At 37.1% G+C, this 17,521-nt stretch overlaps 2 protein-coding genes across 5 annotated transcripts; one reads left to right on the top strand and one right to left on the bottom strand.

The window, feature by feature from the left end:
- Positions 1-204: 204 nt before the first annotated feature.
- Positions 205-5,341, top strand: LOC121974886 (WD repeat-containing protein 55-like). The gene is made up of 16 exons (XM_042526165.1): positions 205-363; positions 498-664; positions 755-787; positions 1,002-1,066; positions 1,158-1,245; positions 1,350-1,422; positions 1,641-1,747; positions 2,430-2,472; positions 2,591-2,647; positions 4,009-4,085; positions 4,205-4,250; positions 4,324-4,370; positions 4,447-4,520; positions 4,601-4,656; positions 4,852-4,972; positions 5,046-5,341. The coding sequence occupies exons 2-16, from the start codon at positions 570-572 to the stop codon at positions 5,117-5,119; spliced, it is 1,056 nt and encodes a 351-aa protein (XP_042382099.1). The 5' UTR covers positions 205-363; positions 498-569; the 3' UTR covers positions 5,120-5,341.
- Positions 5,342-6,113: 772 nt separating this feature from the next.
- On the bottom strand, positions 6,114-13,627 carry LOC121974864 (auxin response factor 19-like). 4 transcript variants are annotated; one of them, XM_042526136.1, is made up of 14 exons: positions 13,285-13,627; positions 13,081-13,193; positions 11,135-11,233; positions 10,981-11,037; positions 10,574-10,729; positions 10,399-10,483; positions 10,088-10,178; positions 9,692-9,856; positions 9,468-9,590; positions 9,283-9,358; positions 9,049-9,184; positions 7,135-8,810; positions 6,804-6,994; positions 6,114-6,606 (listed from the first exon to the last, which is right to left on the bottom strand). In XM_042526136.1, the coding sequence occupies exons 1-14, from the start codon at positions 13,334-13,336 to the stop codon at positions 6,441-6,443; spliced, it is 3,186 nt and encodes a 1,061-aa protein (XP_042382070.1). In that variant the 5' UTR covers positions 13,337-13,627; the 3' UTR covers positions 6,114-6,440. The 4 variants fall into 4 exon arrangements, with proteins under 4 accessions (XP_042382070.1, XP_042382073.1, XP_042382082.1 ...); XM_042526139.1 differs by having other exon boundaries at positions 6,115-6,606; positions 13,081-13,188; positions 13,285-13,626; XM_042526148.1 differs by having other exon boundaries at positions 6,115-6,606; positions 10,981-11,033; positions 13,081-13,188; positions 13,285-13,626.
- Positions 13,628-17,521: the final 3,894 nt, after the last annotated feature.

The following is a 17,521-nucleotide window of genomic DNA, read 5'->3' as shown; positions in this document are numbered from 1 at the left end:
AAATAAAAAACGCAATAAGATTTGACAAAACTATCAACACAAATAATCAATCAGTAATTATAATAGATAAAAATTAATATTTCAGTTATAATGATTAAGCTGTGATAAAACAAATAATAAAGTTTTTTATTTATATTATTTTCTTTTTCCCTTTATTTTTTATACCATTTTTTTCTCCATTTTAATTTTCCTTAATTTTATAAACCTTCCTCTTCCTCTATTCAGCCGAAACCCTAAATTTCAGCCGGAAAGGTCTTCGTCTTTCTATATTCGACAACCTCTTCAGCCATCGACCTGAATCTTTCGACCTCAGCATCTTCTTGCGTTTGTTTTAGATTCAGATTCAGTGTTATTTAGAACAAGGTATTTTGAATAATAAATAATTTAGCTCTCTTTCGTTTAATCAATTTAGTGGTTTGATCTTACACTCCTTCATTAGCGAAAGGATTTCTTTCCTTTACCATGAACCTGAATAATCAAAATCCCTAATGTATCAGTTGGTCTCGACGCCCCGCCGCCTGCCTTCGACGGTACCCAACATCGAAGTTTGACCGCCCTATTCCTAGGAGATGGAGATCAATCTCGGGAAGATTCCTTTCGATCTGGATTTCCATCCTACTTCCCCTCTCGTGGCGGTGGGCCTTATCAGCGGCGATTTCCACCTGTGAGTCGTTACTATATCCCATTCAATTTCTTACTTTATCAAGTAGAAAGAGCAATCTGTTGACTATTTGTCACTCAATGCCCACAATAGGTACCATTATGCTTCCGATGCACAGCCCAAAAGGTAAGATGTTCTTGTTGTGCTTCGTATTTGATGCTTTCGTTTTGGATGATTTGGAGAACGAGATCCCAGTTTGTTTGTTTTTTTTCTTTTTATCCAAAAATAAAAAACGTCATTCTCCGTTAGCTCATTTTGACGTTTGTTTTATCATTGTGGCCTCGATTTCAAATCAATTTTTATGGACTGCCTGTTTTGATCTTATTTTGGTGTTTTCTAGGTTGCTGGAAATTCGTGCTCACAATGAATCTTGCAGAGCTTTACGATTTGCTGATTCAGGGCGAGGTATTTGTTGAATTGATCTCATAGGTGTAATGTTTTACATGCACCAGTTATTTTTTTCAGTTCCCATGCCATCCATTTATTGCATTTGCAGTAATCCTGACGGGTTCTCCGGATTGCTCTATGCTTGCGTCGGATGTGGAAACTGGAAAAGCCATTGCTCGTCTAGATGAGGCTCATGGGTTAGCTATAGTTAACTTGGTTTTTTATTTTTATTCAATTGACTTTTTTCCCAGTGTTTCACATTATGCAATTATATGTGGTTCTTCATACATCGTGAATAAAGGGATGCCATCAACCGACTTGTCAACTTAACAGAGACAACAGTTGCATCTGGTGATGATGAAGGATGCATAAAGGTTCTTTTTTTCCTCCTGCCTTACCTTTACCATGTTGTTCAAAAGTTATTCTCCTTGTGGTTTGACACATTTGATATTTCTCATGCTACTGAATATGATACATAATCTTCTTAAGAAATTGTATGGCTAATTCATTGAAAAATATATTTTTTTTGTATTTTTGGGGTGAAAATTTGATGCCCAAGTGTAATACGTCACATAATTCTGAAAAATTCCAGGTTTGGGACACGAGACAACGTACTTGTTGCAATACATTTTCAGCTCATGAAGATTATGTTTCTGATCTCTTTTTTGTCTCTGATACTATGCAACTTTTGGGAACAAGGTATATGTTATATACAGTATTTAATTTCTTTCTAATTTTACATCATTTCATCTTTTATATTTCTTCTTTTTCTTAATTTCAATTTCAACTTATTCATCGTCATCTAATGTTAGTGGTTTAGTGGATAAGCCACTTAAAAAAAATCGGTCTTGATTGCCTCGGATGGACTGCGTAGGATGTAGACTACGCTTCCAAGGTATTTTCTTGAGATGCTCATGGTGAAGCATTCTGTAAGGTTTCATAATGCAGGATATATAGTCAATCAATCCAAATTCAAATTCACAGCCCACTAAAAGCATTAATCTTTCTTAACACACCTTTGTTTGCATTAACACTGATGACTGTTGGTTGTTCCTCACTTCTTCCTCTTCCTCTTCCTGCTTCAGATCAGCATCTTCCTCTTTTTTCTCATGTACTAGGTTGACACAACTAACTTGCATCAGCACAGTATTTCGCCATAACAATAGTTGGCTACAATTAGTATATTATCCATAGTAATAACTATGCAAAGCTTGTTAGTGTTGTTCTTGAGCAGTGAAATGAAACTGAAATTTTATCCTTTTTTCCTTCTCAATTGTGTAGTGGTTGTGTGAACTGTCCTTTTGTTTTTTTTTCTTTATTTTTTTCATGACAAGCTAGTTTTGCATTTGCTTCCTTAATAATTTAGTTTTGTTCATCACAGTGGAGATGGCACTCTATCAGTTTTGAATCTTCGAAAAAATAAGGTATTTGTTAGCATTTTTTTTTTTTTGCTCTCCAAGAAATACAAATGTAGAATGTCCTTACTATTTTCAAGGATTCTGCCTTGAAGTGAAGGCTGATAGTATTTCAACATCATTGTAGATACAATCCCAGTCTGAATTTTCAGAAGATGAGCTACTGTCCTTGGTGGTAATGAAGGTACTTAACTACTGCCTTTCAGCTAATTTTTTGATGTTCTTTCTAGACTTGCATAAGGAAAAACATTATTTTCCTGACACAGTTATTCATGTTTTAGAAGTTTGGTATACTGATTTTGTATTCAATAAAGATTCAATTTACAGAGATTTTTGGCCAAGCTACTTGATTGAGTACTACTTGGTCGAGTACATGTTTCTGACATTGACATCAATCTAGGTCCCTAACATATCATATTTCCAATATATTTTGCACATCCATTGGAGGTGGGTTTAACTCAACGTGTCTGTGTCATCTTGTGTCTCCTCCATGTATTCATTGCTAGTGGTTCTCAATTCTCATATTATAGTGGTGATTTTTCATAAGAATCAACTAAAGCTTGCTACTCCTATCAATTGATTGGATCTCATCATTCAAATTGTACAGATGTATGGATGTGGAAATATTTAGGATCTACTCAATGGAAGTTAGCAAGATAATGGTCATGTGTGTACACTAGTTTGTTCAAAAAGCAGGGAGAAAGTTTTGAGTTGAAATTTGAAGGTGGCAGTAAAGAAAATAGGTTTACTAAATTGTGTCATGTTGACGATAACGATGCTTAGATGAACTGTTTGAGGAATAAGAATTTGGGAATGTTTCTTCTTTCTTAAGTTTATTATTCCTTTCTCTTGTGTTGTCTGTGTTTGATTTTTGGATTAGATTCAAGTGTAATACTTGTTAAGATCCAACCAACTGTCCTTGGAAACTCGATCCATTGGAATATTTTCTCACAAAATTTGGTACGATCTTGAAGACTATGAGCTTCTTTATTTGATTGAGGGACCTAGCTCTTTTGACATATCAAGTTTATCCTGATGGATTAAGGTTAGATTGAGATTAGTAACACTCCTGTGTGTTATATTCATGCTCCTTTGGGGGCTTCAGTGCTCATCGTCATTACTGACAATTTCTAACAGTCTTGGATTGGAAGACCTTATGGGATTGGACATCTATTTCACATGTAGGGGTGGTGCATTTGTTTTTCATAATCTGTATAATGTGGTAGACTCTCTTCTTGTTGCTTTAATCTATTATCATTTTTTTCGCCTTACACAATATTTGTTGTGATCCCTAATATGCTGCATTACTTTTGTCTTATGATATCTTATTTGTTGTCTTATGTATGTGTTGCACATCATACGCCATAAGAGTATTATGATACTTCAGGAAAATGAGCTTTAAACTATGCTTAATATCACTAGAAAAATATCATTCAGTACAGAAATTGCAAGAAGATTTGTGTCGGCTACAAAATATTGCTTATTCTTTACTTTTATTTCTTGGATTATTGTTTTTTTAATATAAAAATATGTTATTTTACCTAGAATGGTCGAAAAGTTATCTGCGGAACTCAATCAGGAGCATTATTATTATATTCTTGGGGCCATTTCAAGGATTGCAGGTATCTTTATCAAAAAAATAGATAATGTTTATGTTTATGGTTCATGATGTCATTAACTTTTGGTTGTTTTTTTCCCAAATTAGTGGCTACATCTAACCCTTATATTTTTGTATCATCAGTGATCGTTTCCTTGGGCATCCTATGTCTGTTGATACACTATTGAAGGCGAGTAGTTTTGTTATACATAGATAAATCAACTCTTCAGTTATTTATGAATTAACGTATTATAGTTTTGTAGCTTGACGAAGACACTCTCATTTCGGGATCGGAAGATGGAGTGATCAGGTTTTTGGGCTAACCTCTCCACCTCTCTGTGAATTCCAAACTTCTTGATTCTTTAACATCAGAAATTTTTGCTTAGGTTGGTAGGCATTTTACCAAATAGGATAATTCAGCCACTTGCAGAGCATTCAGAATACCCAATAGAGCGCCTCGGTATGTGTGTGTTATTGCTGTTAATGCTTTAAAGTTTGTTTTTTTGCCTGTTTTAACATCCCATGTTGTTGGCCGTGCAGCATTCTCAAAAGATAAACAGTTTCTTGGCAGCATTTCACATGATCAAATGTTGAAGGTGAAATTATAATCCGCTATTTGATTTACGGATTAATTTACCTGTAACGTCAACCCTTAGTGATGGACTGCTTTTTCATCTTTACTTCTTACACAATACCATGACGCTCGCGCCCGTTACGTTTAGGTGGTACGGTCCCATCTTTTTGAGATTACGCGACTTATGAACCTGTCTGCTATGTTTTTTCTTTCGTAGCTTTGGGATCTGCCAGAGCTTTTGGATAACCATAACGGTGCACCAGAAAATCAAATTGTTGAAACTGATAGTGACGATGAAGAGATGGATGTCGACGTAAAACCCCTGAAATCTACTAAAGGTGCAGACATGCGGTTTAAACTGTTATCTGTGTTTGGCAGTTTATAATTCTCGACTCTAAATTGTTTGTGCAGGTACGACGAGGAAGAAATCCGGCAAGGGACAAACATCAAGCTCATCTGTTACTGATTTCTTTGCAGACTTGTAGGTTGTAGCGTGAAATAGGGAGTCATTGGAAAAAAAAATCATTGAGAAAATTTTGAAATTTGATTTATTTGCTGATGCATTCCGTCTGTGTTCATTGGATCTTTGTTTCACCTTTAACATTACCTGTTAAGCAAGAGTATCAAGTTCCATACTATAATGTAAGTTGACTTTGTATTTATTTGTTTTCTTATTATAAAACAAGTAGTATTTTATTAAACAGAAATTTTCACTTTGCATCCTAACAATGCCTGGTCTCTTTAGTACAACAATGGGTCAATTTCTCGACTAAAGTTGCCTAGATGGATCCAAACAGACGTAAAGTCTTTTGCCTGCTGATCGTAAATCTACTTAGGCCCATGTTAACTTGACCGGGGCATCGATTTAAATGGGCTCGAAGCTTCTACTCGAGTGTCAACTGACAACCTGCTCGACTTTAATAGTCTGGGAATAACTGGGGTTTCGACTTTCACCCTAGTTTTACTGAGCCGAGAAACAGGACGCTACCTACTTTAATCAGCCTAGTTTGGCTTGACTGGAACAACTTTGTCGGCTTCGGCCTTGGTCTAGCTTTGTGGTCTGTCATTTCGGTCCAATTTGGCTTAGCTAGGGCGACCTATTCAGCCGAATTTGACTTCACTAAAGCCACACTTCAGCCAATTTTACTTACTGGGCCAACATCCATCTCAATATCACTTGGTTGGGCCTACTCGAGCAAAGTTGAATAAACCGGTCAAACCCAGAAGGCCTAGCACACTCGGTGAGTCACATGGATGATGGGGTGAGCCAACTAGAAGGATCTAGCAAGCTAGGCAAAGTATTTCTTCTAGAGATATAAAGATTATCAGGCAAAACATTCCTAAAACTAAAAGATTGAAAAGGAAGTCAATCATCTTTTTTATTCACGAACAAATTAAATGAAAGCGTACGTATTCTTGTTTCATTCGATCCAATTAAATTACTAACTAGGTGCTATGGTGGATTAAGCAAGAACCTCAAAGCTAGTTCTTTTAATTTAACTTCCCTCTTCAAAGCTTAGCTGAAGGATGAATTACAAGTGCTTGGTAATTAGCATCTGTCCACTGATCCTCCTAGTTATTGTTTTATACTAATTCTCTACAATTTTTTGTAAAACTGCTCATAATCAAATTAATCACAGGCCTCTAATCTATATAATAATTCAGCCATTTCTTCATCGCGACTACCGAAAATAACTTAGGTATCTGCATACCTTGGTCTTCAGTGGCAAAGATCTGGTGCTATTGACCAGCAGCCATTGGCCAAGTCACATATCGACATGGATAGTTACTCGAGATGATCATATACTATGCAGAGTTATGATAACATTGGACCCTCCTGGTATTTCCACCATCTGAACTGATGCTAACTTGATTTGGAAGAACGTTGTTGGTAAGATCTCCGGTCAAGCTCATCTGTTGAACTTCTTGAGGAGATAATACTTTGATGCACTGTACGCAATTCACAAACTCCCTGCAAATCAAAATGATGTATCAATTTAGAAGTCATTGCATGGCAAAAGTTCACATTCATTCTGCATTTTGATATGCAAGTAACTTCATATCACTTTTTATGAATCTCAAAAGTATAAGTGAATAAATTTATACCCAATTAGAATTTGACAAAGGTGTCATGGCAATGAAAAGGAAGTGAAATATCAGATGACTTACTCCCAGGGGTCGTCACCAACTAGCAGAACATCATTTTCATGATCTATATAGACAAGTTTCCAGCCAATATTCTGCTGAGCTTCGAGCTGTCCTTCTATGCTGAACATTCGAGAAATATCATGCTTGAGTTCATCATAGCCTGAGTAGCGAGTGATATCGATGGATCTTCCAACCGCTCCACGTTTGTGAACCTTATAACACAGTTCAATCTAGTTTTATGTATCATGAATCTTGTGAATTAATCAGATCTTGTGCATTCAACGATGGAAAGATAATAGCTTGACACTTAAAACAGCAACGACATCAATTCTGTGTAGTTGAAAGTACAAACCTTGGTGTATGTTCTCATGCGCTGAAGGAGTGGTGCAGGTGGCTGAGAACCTGCTGTATTTGTTAAGCCGTCGTCATTAATTCTGGAGTCAATAGAATTAAATGCCATGTCTGGGACAATCTCAAATGAATGTGAAACTAAAGAAGAGGATAGCTCTTGACGACCATCTTTTATGATGTCATAATTCTGAACCATATTTTCAGAGTTATGGTTTTGGTAATTTTCAGAACCAATATTAGTTGCCAATGACGCATCGGCAGTCAGAGGTATGCCCAATAGACTCTCAATGTTTACCCCAAAAATAACATTATTTCTGGGATCTATTCCATGCACATAACTATCTTGAGGGTTGTCTCTAAACATCAATGGCTGGTTGAAAGAGGTGAACTGGAAGCTTTGTTGCAAAGTTTCTTCGGCCTCAGAGAGAGACACTGAAATAGATGATGTAGTGTCCATTGCATTATTTATATAAGCTTGAGGATCCATGAAATCTTGAGTTTGCGACCTAGAAACTGGAACCAAGGCCTTGGCATTCTGCATGGCTTTTGGCAGCTTGTTAACCACGTTGAGGTTTTCAGCTGAAGCTTTGAAGGAGCTTGGACTGGGCGTGGTAACCAGATGTTGTTCTGTCATCAGAGGGTTGCCTTGATGTGTTCTACTTAGAATCGATTGATGAATGATAATGCTGGTGTTTGCAGAAGGTGACGTGGAGCAAGTTGGCGCTTCATCTGTCACCACAGATTGTGCTCCTCCACAAGCTAATAAAGAGGTGTGCGCTGCTGCAATTGGATGGGTTGTCGGATTTGCAGGTGCAAAAACCCCAGGAAGCTCGGCTAGTACAACTTGCTGGTGTTGCTGAAGCTTTTGCTGCGGCAGGCTCTGCGTAGCAGAAGTGGCTTTTGCACATTGTTGAAGAATAAAAGGTTGCTGAGACATTATTGCATCATGAGAATTTAGGAACTGCTGTGGTGGCACTTGAAGTGTTTTGTTTTGCTCTTGCGATGGATGTAATTCAGGAGCCTGAACTGCTGTTTTTTGCAATAATGAATGCTGCTGCTGGTGGTGAAGATCAGACACATAGAACTGTTTATTTTGTGGATTGTGGTAATCAATAGGGATCCTATTTCGTTGTTGTTTTAGCTGCTGCTGTTGCTCTTGACATGGCTGGAGATGAATTGTCTGGTCAAGATCTTGTGGTTGGTTTTGCTGGATAGTGGTTTGTAATACCTGATGGTTTTGAATCACCGATCTTTGCTGCTGCAGAAGAGGTTGAGTAAGACTTTCCAAGCTTTGGCTCAAGGAAGATACTTGATCAACTTTTTGTTGCTCTTGCTGCACGTGTAAATCTTGCAGTTGCCGAAGAGGTATGGTGTCAAGAACAGTTTGATTGAGGAGGATAACTTTTGACAGTTGATCAACTTGGGGGGTTTGTTGAGGCAATCCAAGAACACCCTTATTCTGTTGCAAAATTTGGGCCTGCTCACCTGAACCAATTTTCTGTATTACAGGTTGAAGACCTTCAGTCTGCATTGCTGAATTAAAAGTCGAAGAATTCTGCTGCATGCTCATCCATTGAGCTAGACTAAATCCAGGCATCATGGTAGTCTGATATTGAGTATCCCTGAAACAGATCTGCTCACTGAGCCAGGGGATTGCCATGTCTGATGTCTCACCGTCTGCAAAATTAACAGTTAAAAAATCAGAATTAACAATTTGCTTATGCAGGCGGGGATCCAATATATTTTGAGTCCTTATTTAGGAATATAATTATGAAAGAAATTTAAAGATTCAGGGAGATTCATTCTAAAACCTAAAGTAATGATATGAAACATGTTTTGTTTTACTTAATTCACATATAATTATTTTTCATGCAGAGTACTTTTTGTAAGAGCTATTCTCTGTACTATTTATTACCTAGAATCCCTTGTTGTCTGAGACGCTTTCTGAAAAATGGCGGAGGGCAGATGAAGAATGGTGTTGTTATTGCCTCAATCTCCCATATTGATACTCTATTACGCCTCTCGCCAGCTGCAGGCTCATCCCATCTCACCTGTTGTATCAATGAAGCATCATTAAAGGATCAGAATTGAAGAAAGGTACTTAAATGAGTCGTAATGTAAAACCATATACTGACACAGAAACACCAACCTTCAAGTTACGCCATTGTGAGTTTTTCCACCTCACAGGATCTAGATCGCTTATCTCTGTGATTGTTCCCATACAACTGCAGGTTTAATGATAACAAGTAACTACCTACCTTCTAAAGCCTCAACTGAAAAAAAAAATCTGAACAAACCAGTTGGACATGGCATGATTAGATAGAAAGACATTACCTTCTCGAACCAGATTCCTCAGTTTCAAACATCATTCGGAAACGCATGCCCAGAGACACTCGCATACTGTATATTGCTTTCTGGCACTTTGCGAATGGAACAACAAACTCTGAAGGACTAGTTCTGATGGAAATAGGTAAACCAAAATTAGTACAATAGAAAGGGATATGGGCAAAAGAGTCGCGAAGTTTGTCAATGATAAGCTAGCCTTGAGCATAGGATACCTTGGATTATAAAATATAGTGAAGCGACTACTGTTGGTGGCAGCATGAGCTGCTGCTGCAAGAATTCCAATATGCATACTGTCACTCGAAAGTACTGATGATGATAGGTTGTTAGGTTGCCTCTTAGCACGTTGGATGCCCACGAGTAATTGTTGTTTCTCATCCCTGGTAACATGGACAAAGAAGTGCACAAGTGTACGTCAAATATCACATGTTCAGACTTCTTAATAAGGTCTTATCTTCGACCTCAATAAAATCATTACACCATTTAAGGGAAAAGAATATTGTTCTTTGTGTGTCATCAAACAAAGCAGTACTTCCCTTGATAAATGATCTGGGTATGTCTCTGGCTTACTTTCAAGTTTCACCAAAGGAAGAAATAAAAAGGACTTATACCTAATAAATAAAACAGAATCTCCAGCAAAGAGCCTCTTTCCACTCACAAATAAGCTCCAACCAGTAGTAAGTAAATGTCGTTTGGGTTGACCTGCCATAACAAATAGACAAGTTATATTTCTTGGCAGAACTCACTGTTGGAACATAAGATATAAATATTTTATAAAAGAGACAAAAATAGAAGCGATCTCAGTTGTTTATTATCATCTCTACTTATAAGTGACAACAAGAATGACAAGCCAAAAGACCAAAAAGTCATTTTAAATTATCAATAATTTTTTCTGCAGTTTCTAGTGACTCAAATATCTTGCCTCGATAGATATGGCGAAAGGACCACAGATTGCCATGAAGATCTCTAGCCAGTAGTTCTTGAGCAGGTGGCTGCATCGAGAAGTCCTGTATAATCCAGATGATGTTGTTTATAGTCACACAAAGCAAAGAACACCAACTTGAATCATGCAATAGGGATGGTTATTGGTTATCTACAAGCGGAGGAAAAATCTTTTCTGCAGCACGACGAGGAACCGAGAATCCTCCATGTGTGCTTGTATCACTTGCAGTAAGTGTTTTACAGAAGAAATCAGTTTGTGGCCTAGCTTTTTTCAAAGAAAGGTCTGAAGCCAGCAATGCCTCCTTGTCATACTGGAAAGAACAATAATCAGTCTCAGTACACCCATTAACTTGTAATTAGTATGCATTGCTAAAACAGGAATACATATTATAATTTAGTTTCTAAGTTTATATCCATCACCATCAAAGGCCTAAGGCAAGCACCTAATGCCATATGATGAAGGGGCCTGCTAACAACACCAGGCTGAAAACCTTGTTGAAGCTTTTCCTAACAGCACAACTGGAACGTTTCCTTATAATAAGACAATGATTATTAAACTCACTGTATTAACTGGCTGGAGAGTCATTTGGGCATAGACCTCATCCGTATCTGAATCTGCCTAAACATTTTACAGCATCGTGATCTCAGTTAAAATCAACATGACAATGCGATCCAGTGATAGCATCCACAGAGAAAAAGCAAAGAGGAACTCATACATGCAGAGTTACATTGCGAAGAAGACATATCAACTTTGATGGAAGATTTGGATAGTTTGGAACATGAGTATCAATATCCTTCGCCATAGAAGTTGCAACCTGAATTTTAAGAATGAAGTTATCAGTGTGCTCAAAAACACAATAAATTTCCAATTATTCAGTATGCTCCATCATTTCAGTGAGAATCATCAGTGTATTTTTTTTTTCCTAATGTGGGATAGTCCCTCAAGCAACATGGTGTCATTTTCAAGATTTGGGCCCCATGAAAGCATAGGGAGATTACAATTCTAATCCTCACAAGGATTTTAACAATATCAGAAATTATAATCCTAATCAGAATTTGAACTTCTTAACACTTTATTTCAAAGAATTAAAAGTGCAAGGAATCTTTCATTTTCTGAAGACTTACCAATTTCCAATACAGAAAGCTAAAAATTTCTCAAACCAACAATGGGTACAAATTAGCCTAGTCAATTATGCTTTCATTCCCTAACAGGATAAATATTTTATAGAGAATAAATCACAGTGTTAAGAAGATTACATTGCTAAAAAAGACTGCAATTAAGCTGTGTTAAGTTTTAACTTGATTTATTCTATTCATTGTATTACAATTAATTAAATGAAATAAGTGAATTCAAACTTGTTGGTATTTTTTGTATTTTGTTTTTATAAAAATAATATTAAATATTTTATAAATACTAGGCAAACCATTCCAATTATCACTAGGAAAATTCTGTAAACTATAATATGAGTTATTTATCTCAGAAATTTTTTACGATAAATTATTTTTCATCCTCCGAAACTGAAGAAATAAGCACTATTTTTTTTTATAAGTTATTTTTATATCACAAAGTGTAGAGAATGTAATCATGGAATGGGCATTTCGAGCAGCTAGAAGTATCCAACCGGTGTATGTTATAGAAAAAAATACAAGAAGCATTAGGAGAAACACAACATTATGTTGTCAACATAAAACAACTAGGCACAATTTGAACCTCGAGAAGCATTTCACTATCTGGCCATAAAACACTAAAACAGGTACATCAAAAGTCAGCTTTAGTGATCCAAATCTTGATTCTCCTTAACAAAAATAAATTTCTAAACCAGAGTAACTACCCCACAAATATTTAAACCACATTTTCTTTTGAAAATAAAACCATTGGTGGACAGATTTCCTAGGTGTGTTGTGTCTCCTTTCTGATCAAATAGAAACAGAAACTTAAATCAACCTCTGACTATCAGAAAGTTATAGCACACCAAACAGATTTTATGAACACTCAAGCTATATGCTGCTTGTCTTAGATAAATTATTTATAAGGCATACAACTGTAGGTTTGAAAAGAAAATGGGCGTCAAAAGAAGAATTGAAGTTTTACATGAAATTGTAAGTAAATTATGTAAAGTGATGAGAAAGCACTACAGGTGAAAGGGACTTGGAAAGAATTAGTGAAGATTGACAACTACTTTGTCATTGTATTATTATATAGTGTTTACGCGTACACCAAGCAGCTGCAACACATGCTTCTTATACTTCGTTTGTATCTAATATGTTGCAATCCACAATCTTTTCAAAAGAAAAAAGAAAGAGATGTTCTGTAAAAGTTCGGCTGAAAGAGAGTCTTGTTGCGGAACACACTGCAGAAAGTGATGTTTCAAAGAGGAAAGAAAGCTAAAATAAGAAACGAATGAATTCGTTTTCCCCATCTTTCCTAGCTTTCACCGAGTTAGAAATAAAGCTCTGAGCTAATACAAAACTAGAAAGTCCCCGTTATCCTTGTATCACCAGCACCGAGTAATCGACAAGAGCGATAACCCATCCATAGCTTAAACGAACAACTCACAAACTTTGGCCAAAAAGAGAAAAAGAAAATATAATAGAAAAAAAAAAAGGCAAAGCAGAGGCAACAAGGAACAAATCAGGCGTCAAACCCGTCTGTTTGCGTTACCTGCTCGCTGTGTCCTTGGGGGAAGTAGACGGCGAGGCTCCCCACAGGCGGAAGCCACACCAAAGGGCCGGCGCATGCGTACCAAAGCTCCTGATTTATCTCGCGTGTCTGTCCTGCAACCGATCATCATTCCAGCAAGTGTGAGCTCGCGCCGCCACTCAAACCCCAAATTCAAACACCCATTGAGATCGCAAGCGTACTCACGTTCGCAAAGATTCAAGTTCTCGGTCGCGACGGCGTTCGCGGCGTCCTTCATCTTGCGACTGGAGATGAAACTCACCTCATGGTCGCGAGGTCATCAGTTCCTCCCATCCCATCCCATGGAGGCGGAGTAGGAACAAGTACCGGAATCCGGAGAGATCTACTACTGATTATCTATGAGGGATGTATGAGATCGACGGAGAGGGATACCGTCTATGTCTTCGGCGGATCGATGGAGTGGTTCTTCGTCTCCGGCTCCAAGTGACGTTTGAGAGGAGCAGAAGAGGGAAACTCTACTGGTATTATAGCTATAGCAGATTAGAAGGGAGGATTTGGTACAGGAAACCTGCAATTTAGACACCCATTTTGTTCTTTTTAATTGTTCACTCTTTATAAAAGCTAAAAGCAGATAAATAAAAAATAATATATATTAATGAAAATAAAATATATGATTCATTTTATGTTAGAATATTGTTTGTTTTTTAAGTTTAATTTGTAAACATATTTGGAGTTTTTTTAATAATCATATATATCATTTTATGGAGTTTAGAATCAGTACAATTTGATTTTATAAGGACTTGTAAAAGAATTCAGCCACTGTAGACTCCCACCACTGCGTCACTCAGAATTATATATGTAAACAATAATATTCCACACATGCAATGTGCACAGAAATTTAAATAATTTATTATATGGAAATAAATACATATAACGATGCGCTTGTAAATAGTGGGATTAATATTCTGTCATGCCCATGTCCATTCGTGTTAAACTTTGAAGGTTAATATTGACATGGATATTTTTTTATTGTACTATGATATTAACGCGTTCAAATTTTTAAACATGTTAATGTCTACATATTTTTTAAAAAATTGAAAAACAAATATTAATGTGTTCACGCGTTAAAGGCATTAAAAGAGAATGAAATAAATGTAGCACATGGAAAAGAGAATGAAAAATAGAAAAGATTTTTTTTATATGTTTTTTTATCTCAATTGAGGAGGTGGACGGTATAATTTTTATAACGGAAAAAGAATATATATATATATAATTTTATGAGTTAAAAATAATATGATATAATGATAAACGGGGGCCCGTACGGCGCGGGTCAAATAATGAGGTGGAGGTCAAAATCAAGGTAGTCAATGCCAGAGTGTCAAAAGGCTCGCCTATAATGTTCGAGCAAAGGTTGACTACAACGGCCGGTCGGAGCAATCAGTGTCTGATCGGCAAGAGACTTGTCCGAGCAGGTCAACCGTCTAGCTCGGATAATACGGTAAGATCGTCAGACGCTCAGTGTGAGACGGCAGGATGCCCAGAAGACCAAAGAGCTTGTCCGATCGGGAGGGACAAGCTACTACACCCAATCATCGCAAGGAAGAGTAGCTGAGGCCGACGGAGCGGAGGAGTCCTGGTCGAGCGGCTATCCCGCTCGGCTAAACAGTGGGGCCATTGTCATATCTCTCGATATCCTTTTGGGAGATAGTGCCGCTGACATGAGGCATGGCCAAGAGACGAATCGTACGACGGAAGCTTCTACTATCTTGTTAGGGATATGCATGCCCTATTAAGGTATGGTGTCAGAGGCACTTTTCTGACAGGTCCTTTCATAGGATACATTGGAGAATGTGTCCATGTCTCGAGGAGCATGCACGTCGCCCACTGGGGCTCTATATAAAGGGGAGTCTATGCACCGACGGAGGTCTGGCAGGTGAGTAAAGGTAAGTCACTGGAAGGGAGTAACTATGAAGACGCGTTCCCGGGAAGGGAACATTAGACGTCGATCCGGCTTAGATCCATTTCGGATATCTAAGTCGAGATCGTGACTAGATTCCGGTCTCGGAAAGACGGAATCTAAGTCATACTCTTGATATTGAATTTATAAACTGTGCTAACACTTTGTTTTGCAGGAAGCATATTATATATTTTCCTCAGACTAACCTTGTCTTGCAGGAGAAGGAATCTCTGGAGAAAGGTGGTCCGAGCGCCCGGAGGTTCGGGCACCCGGAACAGGTCCAGGCGCCCGGGAGACAATTTTATCCTAAACGCGTCGTCGCCATATGGAGCTCGCTGGTTGGACCTGCCACTTCTCACTAGGGCGCCCGGAAGGGATTCGAGGCACCCCAAGCCTCATATAAAAGAAGGGTCAGGGGTGGAGCTCAGATGAACAACTGACAAGAAGATCTTCTACTGTTTGCTCTGCTGCTCTGCGCTCGTGCGACGCTAATGAAGCTCCGACAACGCACTTTTTTCTTTTCGATTTGTTCCTTTGTCGGTATTGCTTTTATTTTCATTAGCATTTTCTGTACTTAGTTTGTAATAATTTTCGAACTGCTAGTGATTGCCTACCGAAAGCACTCAACGACTGCGGGCCTTGGAGTAGGAGTCGACACAGGCTCCGAACCAAGTAAAATTGGTCTGTGTTAGCATTCTTTACTTTTCCGCTGCGCTTATTCGCCTCGAATTTTTCGTAATCGATATTCCCCCCCCCCCCCCCCTCTATCGAAACATCACGATCCAATAGCAGCCATATCCCCAGCTAGCCACCTTGCCATTTTCGGATAGGATCACACTACAACAAAGTGAGGCTAAGACATCACCCCTAAATGTTGTTTTTGACCATATAATTGTTGCATTATACGTAAGGTAACGCTTTTCATTATATCTTATCAGGTCCTGTCATGTTAGATATAATGCAATGCTTTTGTCATTTTATGCAACACTTTCTCAAACTGTCGTGATATATAGCAAAGGCAACACTTCTTTATATGCAACACTTTTTTTTTCCAACGCAACACTTTTTTTTTTGTTACTCTTAAGCAATTACAACACTTTTTACTATTAATAGCAACACTTTTTATAATTTTTTAACCTAATAATGCAACACTTTTTCCATTAAATGCATCACTTTTTATTAAAATTTTCACCTCTTAAACACATCACTTATTGATTCATACGCAACACTTAGATTTGTGTTTTATTTTAAAATGTAACACTTTTACCCATTAATAGTAACACTTATTTTTTTCACCCATATAGTATTGATAATATAATTTTATTATCCAATCAAACACATTTGTACAAAATATATTATTCAAAATATGATCATTATATTACAAAAGTTGTACCACACTATATTCTAATTAAGAATTTTACAAAAGTTGCATCTAAAAGTGTATAGCCAACTAAAGCAATATACAAAAGTCAACAATTAATACCTTCATGAATCCCCAAAAAAAGGCAACTATATATATACATTTACAAAAAGCCAACAAAAGACAATATGTGGTTGACTTTATTAATCTCCCAAAAGTCATTTGTCCATGCATTGAACGTGTCCACCAAAAAAGACATAACAATGTCCTGCCAATCATGAAAACAAAAAAGAACACACATTAATCAGTAAAGCTACGCAACATAAAGAATATATAAAAAAATAATTCAATTCTGTCAATAAAAATAAACATACTTGTGCAGTTTCAATATTAAACCGGACATTAGCATTGCACATAACATGGAAGATCAAGCAACAAAAAGAGAGAATCATGGAAAAACCAGACAAACATATTAACACATTCACTAAATAAACTAGAATAGTTTTGATGTTGGTGCTTGTTTATGATAAGAAATACTGAGCAAATGAATGGTTTTTTTGAAAGTTGTCTGTGCTTGAAACATGCAAAACGCATGATGCAGTTAGTTTACCTCTTCTGGATGTATTATGGACATAGAAATGGTTTGGATGCATTTGGTGTTTGCCATGGTAACCAGAACCTTTTTTCCTTGCATTTCTTGATAAATCTGTGCAATGGAAGATTTCATGTGTTGCAACTTGCAATGATGACAAAATACCAATTCAACAATAAGAACATCATGAACCAAAGATAATACATTAGCGGGGAAAGGATAAAAAAAAAGCTTCTCAGTCCATCTAACCATTATTAGTTTATTGTTTCACTGATCTAACTAATCAATTCAAAAATTAGATAATACTCTTACAAAACTTTGGTGTAAGAGTTGCATTTTGAGATAGTCAATGGGCACGGTGGCTAAGATAGAATAAGATAATAAAGTATATGACTCATCAATTTACTAATGCAGGAAGAACAAAAGCATCATGGCTTCAAACAAATTATGCCCTCTAAGAAAAAAAGGAAAGTGATTTAGAAAAAAAGAAGTACGACCAAAAAAGGATGGAGAAAGGAGAAATAGAGCAAACCAAGTAATTGAAACATATACT

Source organism: Zingiber officinale, chromosome 1B (assembly GCF_018446385.1).
Source record: "Zingiber officinale cultivar Zhangliang chromosome 1B, Zo_v1.1, whole genome shotgun sequence".
NCBI lineage: Eukaryota > Viridiplantae > Streptophyta > Magnoliopsida > Zingiberales > Zingiberaceae > Zingiber > Zingiber officinale.
Note: the sequence above shows the minus strand (reverse complement) of the source record. Positions and strands in the feature narration are given on the sequence as shown.

Bases quoted from the DNA above. Each gene is read 5' to 3' on its own strand.
- LOC121974886 (XM_042526165.1), top strand. From the start codon at position 570: ATGGAGATCAATCTCGGGAAGATTCCTTTCGATCTGGATTTCCATCCT. The intron at 665-754 runs GTGAGTCGTTAC...TGCCCACAATAG, and splicing joins ATCAGCGGCGATTTCCACCT to GTACCATTATGCTTCCGATG. The intron at 4,657-4,851 runs GTGAAATTATAA...TTTCTTTCGTAG, and splicing joins CACATGATCAAATGTTGAAG to CTTTGGGATCTGCCAGAGCT.
- LOC121974864 (XM_042526136.1), bottom strand. From the start codon at position 13,336: ATGAAGGACGCCGCGAACGCCGTCGCGACCGAGAACTTGAATCTTTGC. The intron at 10,179-10,398 runs GCAAGATATTTG...TTGTTATGGCAG, and splicing joins CTTTCGCCATATCTATCGAG to GTCAACCCAAACGACATTTA. The intron at 6,995-7,134 runs GTTTGTACTTTC...CTGTGTTATAAG, and splicing joins GCATGAGAACATACACCAAG to GTTCACAAACGTGGAGCGGT.